General features: G+C 50.7%; 1 protein-coding gene across 1 annotated transcript; it reads left to right on the top strand.

Moving 5' to 3' along the window:
* The first annotated feature begins 699 nt into the window (after positions 1–699).
* Positions 700–4,390, top strand: LOC307177671 (C-C motif chemokine 14-like). Its single transcript, XM_079905030.1, has 3 exons — positions 700–969; positions 3,569–3,683; positions 4,142–4,390. Exons 1-3 carry the CDS (start codon positions 882–884, stop codon positions 4,284–4,286), a joined length of 348 nt encoding a protein of 115 aa, XP_079761156.1. The 5' UTR covers positions 700–881; the 3' UTR covers positions 4,287–4,390.
* Positions 4,391–6,576: the final 2,186 nt, after the last annotated feature.

Raw genomic sequence — 6,576 nt, forward strand, 5'->3', positions numbered from 1 at the left:
GGTCTCAGAATAAAGGTTTTCTAGAGAAGCCAAGCCAGGCAGGACAGTTTTAGAGACAGCTCGTTGGGGGCTCCTGCGTTTCTTCTCCACGGCAGAGTGATTAAGGACACAGACTTGGGGGCCAGACTGCCTGAGTTTGAAGCCCGATTCCACTTATCAACTGTCAAATCTCGGGGGAGGAATGGATGCTTTTTGTGCCTCAGTTTCCTCAACTACTGATAAAAGGCTTAAAAGGGCTAATAGTCATGAAGCGTTTGGGACAGCAGCTATTGCGTATAGCAACCCTTAAAGTATAATGCTTGTTAAATAAATGATCTGCTGAGCACCGTGACACTTCTTCACCCCAGGGGACAGTGAAAGGCTGGGGAGGAGGTAGAGAGACAAAGGTTCTGCTGAAGAGCTTAAGTGAGGATTTCTTAGACCTGATGTGGGGGCTCCAGACCTCATCCTGTTGCCCCAAATCCCCTCCAATCTCCAGCCCCCAAACAGCCTTGTTCTGAGGCCAGGAACCAGAATTGGGCACAGGACACATCCCAGCCTTTGAGATCTTTCACTGAATCTGAGACAGTCTCCTCTACCACTGTGCTCATGGTCGCCCTACGACTAGGGAAGAGCTTATATCAAAGGGTTAAACGTACTCCCACTGGGGATGGAGGTCAATTTCCTCCCTGAAACTTAGCTCTCTGTGCTTCCTTCACTCCACCCTCAACAAACGCGCAGGATATGAAATTGCTGAGAAGTCTATTTTGAAATCTTAGTTCCCCTATTTAAAAAAATATATGTTGCCTCAATGAACATTTCTCAAAACTTCCTCAGCCCAGGAGCCTCCGAAGCCCCTACCAGGCCAGCTCTCCTCCCGCAGCCACTCCCTTCACAGGAGGATGAGGGTCTGCATGGCAGCCACATCCCTCCCCCTCCTCCTTGTCCTCATCTCCGTCGCCCTGGGGTCCAAGACTGAATCCGATTCAAGTGAGTGCAATACCTTCCAACCTGGTTCTTGTGGGTAAACAAGCACGAGTAGGGTTGCCGGGGATACAAGGAGAAAGGGGCTCTAGAAGGAGGTCTGGTGTCTTCTTTTTTGTGTTATTGAAGTATAGTTGCTGTACAATGTTATATAACTTACAGGTGTACGATAGAGTGATTCACAATTTTTAAAGGTTATACTTCATTTATAGTTATAAAATATTGACTGTATTCCCCATGTTGTGCAATATATCCTTGTAGCTTGTCTTATACCTAATAGTTTGTACCTCTTAACCCCCTACCTCTACTTTTCCCCTCCCCACTGGTAACCACTAGTTTTCTCTCTATATCTGTGAGTCTGCTTCTTTTTTGTTATATTTACTAGTTTGTTATATTTTTTAGATTCCACATATAAGGGATATCCTACAGTTATTTGTCTTTCTCTGTCTGACTTATTTCACTTAGCGTAATGCCCTCCAAGTCCATCCATGTTGCTGCAAATGTCAAATTTTCATTCTTTTTTATGGCTGAGTAGTATTCCGTTGTATGTATATAAGGTCTTGTGTCTTCCTCACCCTGTGCGGGATGAGTCCCCTTCCTGTCAATGCCATGTACCTGGCAGTGAGGCCAGGCTATCTCTTCACTCCCTCAATTCACCTCTCTTTGCCATTAAGCAAAAGACTGGCTCATCCCATTTGGGGTCATTATCCCCAGGGAGACTGAGGAACAGTATTTGGAGCCTGTCGAGGCCACTATGTCCATTTACCTCCTGGGATTTGCACCCAGGCTGCTTCCAGGGTCCTCCCTACCCCACGAGTGCAGCATCTTTTAGTTATGTGGTAGGGGGAAATGCAACAGTTGGGGGTGTCCCCAGGCCACCTTTTTTCAGCTTATTTCTTAAGATGAGCTGCCTTTACAGGAGCCAAAACTATTCCTCACTCTGCAATTTTACTTTATTTCCTTTTCAGAAACTGAAGGGAAACATAGAAGGCTGTTGAAATAAAACTAGACTAAAGTTGACGGAATCTGGACAGTTTGATTTGCCTCTCTGAGAATTCACTCAGACAGCTCAGAGGAATGCAGTGGCAGTGGTTCCCGGGGACCAGCGGGTCCCTTATTTCACTCTTTGGGGAGTGAGGATGCTGCTGGCAATGGTGCTGGATAAGAGGACCAGCCCTTCCCTTTCCACCCAAGCACCCGGTCACTGTCGGTGACCCCGAGGTCATCGCTGTGCACACCCACATTTCTGTCCAGGTTGGTCACATAACATGCACAGCCCCAATCACTGCACCTGCTAACTGCAGGGTCCTTGATCTGAAACGCCCTTCCTGCTACCCCCATAATTCAATCTCGGTGTGACTTTGCTGTCACCCCCTTGCACCTCCTGTAAGAGTCATGAAATTTCAGAATCAAAAAATAACTGAAAAATAGTGATTTTTTTAGAAAGTGTTTTAGATCAGGAAACCTTCTCTTCAAGCAAAATCTCACACAGGAGGCCCAAAATGTAAAACAGACAAAAAGGCTGATGGGGTCTTATACCCAAGACTGAACTCCCAAGTGCATCAGTGCCTCCAGGAAACTTCATGTAAAGACCATCAATCCAGTTAACCGCCTCTTCACAGATGGGGAGACTGAGGAGGGAATGAGGGGTGAGGGGCGCAAAGCCAGCAGAGGTGAGGTGGGGTGTCCTGCAGATCTGGGTGTCCTGGCCCCCGGGCCATTGTCTTCGGGGCTTGGTATGGGCATCCTGCCCTCTTTGCAGGGAACGGGCAGGATGGGGACACTGGGAGGGGCAGGGTCTGCATTCCCAAATGGCATGTATCCCAATCCCTGTTGGGATTTCTTCCCACATCCTTCCTTTTTGGAGCATCTCTGCCAGCTGCCCCCAGGGATGGCGTGGGCTCGCTGAGATCTGGGCTTTGCTGCTCTTCCATCTGGAGTTCAAAGTCATCAGCCAGTCCTTCTGGGGTGGGGATGTGGGGGTGGAGAATGGAAAGCAGAGTGATCACTAATGAAGGAAGAGGGAAAGGGGAGCCCCGGGAAGAGTCTGAAGGGGAGACCAGAGGACTGAGTTTTTTCTACAGCCCTCTCTTGGAATTCTGGGGGCTGTCCCCTCCTTCCTTCCCTCTTCCACCTGCTCGGCGGCAGAGGCAGCCAGCAGCTGTCACCTTTAACAAATGTCCCAATCTGGGACTTCCCTGGTGGCGAAGTGGTTAAGAATCCGTCTGCCAATGCAGGGGACACGGATTCGAGTCCTGGCCCGGGAGGATCCCACATGACGTGGAGAAAAAAGCCCGTGCGCCACAACTACTGAGCCTGTGCTCTAGAGCCCGTGAGCCACAACTACTGAAGCCCGTGCGCCTAGAGCCTGTGCTCCGCAACAAGAGAAGCCACCGCAATGAGAAGCCCGCGCACCGCAGCCAAGAGTAGCCCCCGCTCGCCGCAACTAGAGAAAGCCCGCGCGCAGCTTTCTCTAGTCTCTCTTTCTTCGCGTTGCGAAGACCCAACGCAGCAAAAAATAAACAAATAAAATAAATAAGTTTATTTAAAAAAACCAAACAAACAAGTGCCCTGATCTCAGCTTCCCTCCATGCTTTCTCCTCAGGAGGACCTTACCCCCCCACCGAGTGCTGCTACAGCTACCTGACCCGGCCAATCAGGAAGCACTGGATTTCACGCTATTATGAGACCGGCGGCCTGTGCTCCAAGCCTGGAATTGTGTAGGTGGCACCCATACACCACACTGGGGGAGGGGGAGCCAGCAGGGTCCGGGTAGGGGAGAGGAGGGCAGGGAGAACACAGAATGGGTGCTCCCCAGGGTGCTTCTCAGGAATGTCCACGCAGGGAGAGGCAGTCGGGAGGGAACCTGGGGGCTTCTGGGCTGTCTGGGGCCCGCTGGGGCCAGGAGGAAGCTGGTGCCATGGATGGGGAGGTGTGGGGGAGGGGAAGGGAGGCAAGGGGCACTTCCTGGGTGGGGACACCGAGACTAGATGGGCCCAGGGGCCCTGAGGGGCTGAAGGGCATGCCTCAGAAAGGACGCTGGCCCTGGGCTACCTCTCACTAAGGAAGGAGAACCAGTCTGGGTTGGATGAGGAATTTGTGAGGAAGGGAGGATGGGCTCTTGCTTCCTGGCTGCTGGACCCTTGGTTTGTCATCCTTCTCCCCTCTTGTTCCACAGCTTCATCACCAAAAATGGCCGTAAATTGTGTGCCAACCCCAGCGATGACTGGGTCCAGGACTATATCAAAGGAGCTGGAGGAGATCTGAGTGACCCAGAAGTAGCGGAGAAGGACACAGCTCAGAATTTAAAGAGATGGGGCTGAACTCCACTCCCAATTTAGCCCCAGACACCTCCTGGGAGCTGCCCTGCCTTGAATTAAAGACCATCATGCCCTTCCCTGCACTCGTTCATTTCTACTAAATTGCCCATTGGCAGTAGACTTGAGGACACTGGTGAGTCCAGCTCAGGGTGGCACTCTCAGCCTCAAGCATCACTCTGCAAAAGTTTGGCCAGAGCCTGGTGCCAAAAAATGGGTCAGGTCTCCAATGGAGGTAGAGGAAAACTGAGCAGAAAATGAGGAAGACAGTGTAAAAGCTACCTTTACACAATAACAACCACAATCATAACAGATTCCATTTTTGTAGCGCCGTCTATATTCTAAGCACTCTGCTAAGCAGTTTGTGTGCATTATCTTATTTAAGCTTCACAAGTGTAAAGCTAAGAATTATCACCTGATTTTGCAGGTAAATCTTCATAAAGGCCTCTCTATAGCAAACTCCATAGTCTTTTTCTGGGCTGGTCTCAAGGCCTCTGTTCCCTGCTGACTGGGATAGGAATGACTCATGGAAATATTTTATCCAATTCTTGCCCATCCACTTACATACATCAGGTTGCACTCTATTGTTTTACTCAGTTTTGTGTCCTGCACAAGGCATAGCAAAAAGCCTGACCCACACCAGGTGCTCAGGAAATGGATAGATGGATGGATGGTGGATGGATAGTCAGATGGGTAGATGGATGGATGGATGGATGGTGGATGGATGGGTGGATGGATGGGTAGATGGATGGATGAATGGATGGTGGATGGATGCGTGGATAGATGGAACGATTCAGGAGTCCAGAGGAAGCTTATGCTCCAGGAATAACACTCAACTGCCCCCAAAGGGGGGGATGCCCCCATCTTCCAGGTTCAAGAAGGAGCTCTGCATACAAAGAGGAAGAGCACATCCAGTGTAGGCACTATGACCACCCTTCCTGGCCTCCAGCCCTCCACAGACAAGGGCCAGGAGGGTGCCTGCACACTGAAGGTATAGCAGACTTCCTCAGACCTTCTCTCCTCCATAAACAGAGGTCAATGGGGTATCTCACACACGTACCCTCCCTAGCTTCATAAAAAGCCACAGCTTCACCACCACTGACTGTCTTGAACACACCAGGACTAACTGCATTGTATGTTTTTTTCCTGTTTATAAGCAGTCATGCCAAACAGCAAGCCCCACAGGTATCTTCATAGTCCTTGTTTTTCCCCTGCCTCCCTCTACTCCCATCTCCTGAAACACTCCCTCACATCTCTAAAACTCACAGTGCATCAAAGGCAAAATCCCCTGTATCTTTCATTTCTTCTCTGCACGCTGCCTTCAGCCTGGAACAGGGCTCTGAGGCAGTCTGAAGAGCTAAGATGCTGAGGGGCAGGTCCAGGCTTAGACAAAGGTGGGGGTGGGCCGCAGCTGGAACTCCGGACCCAGAAGCAGGTTGTCAGGTTCATGAGGTTGGGGTGGCCCTCTGCTGGCCATGATTGGCCATGGTGGCAGATTGAATTAACCCACACTGAGGGCACCCAGAAGGGATCAGCTAATTAGACGTAAAACTGGTTCCGAGTCCAAGGTCCAAAGAGATAAATGAGAACATTGATAAATAAGCCAAACATTTCAGCAACAAACAGGGGCCCAAGGATCAGGCACTGTGGGGGCTGGGGGGTGGTATTTGTAGCATAATCTGTGACAAGAAAGAGTGTGAGCTCAATCATGTGTCCTTGGCGGGGGTGGACACACATCCTTTTCCGAGGGCACTAACCCTACCCTTGCCTCGGTCTGTGTTCTCTCTAATCCGGCTTTCTGTTTGCCCTCCCAAAGACCGATCACCTGGGGAAATAGTCAGTTCAACCCTCCTCCCTCCTCCTTCCCCAACATAGAGATGGGGGCAGGGAACATGGTGAAACCGCACGGATCTGGTTTTCAGGACTGCCTATCTGTCTCCTACCCATGTGACCTTGGAGACTTTATTTAACCTCTCTAAGCCTCAGTGGCCTCATTTGCAAAATGGGAGTGAAAATCTCTACTCCCCGCTGGGAGGATTAAGTGAAGTGGGGCTTGCCAGGTGCTGACACATGGCACGTTCTCCACACTTTCCCTTTCTCTCTTGTTTCCTTCACACGGATTCAAACCTTACCGAATTCAACTCTGCTCCAGACCCCGCCCTCCACCGCCCTCCGCTTCAGCAAACACCGAGGGAGGGGCCGTTGTCTCTCCTCCTCCGCCCGCTAAAGTGGTCAGAGTCCAGAGAGCTGAGGGCCCAGCGTGGATGGCCAGGAAGGAGACTGTCTCCGTTCAGCC

Source organism: Stenella coeruleoalba (genome assembly GCF_951394435.1).
Source record: "Stenella coeruleoalba genome assembly, chromosome: 19".
Lineage (NCBI taxonomy): Eukaryota > Metazoa > Chordata > Mammalia > Artiodactyla > Delphinidae > Stenella > Stenella coeruleoalba.

Bases quoted from the DNA above. Each gene is read 5' to 3' on its own strand.
- LOC307177671 (XM_079905030.1), top strand. From the start codon at position 882: ATGAGGGTCTGCATGGCAGCCACATCCCTCCCCCTCCTCCTTGTCCTC. The intron at 970-3,568 runs GTGAGTGCAATA...CTTTCTCCTCAG, and splicing joins CAAGACTGAATCCGATTCAA to GAGGACCTTACCCCCCCACC. The intron at 3,684-4,141 runs GTAGGTGGCACC...CTTGTTCCACAG, and splicing joins TGCTCCAAGCCTGGAATTGT to CTTCATCACCAAAAATGGCC.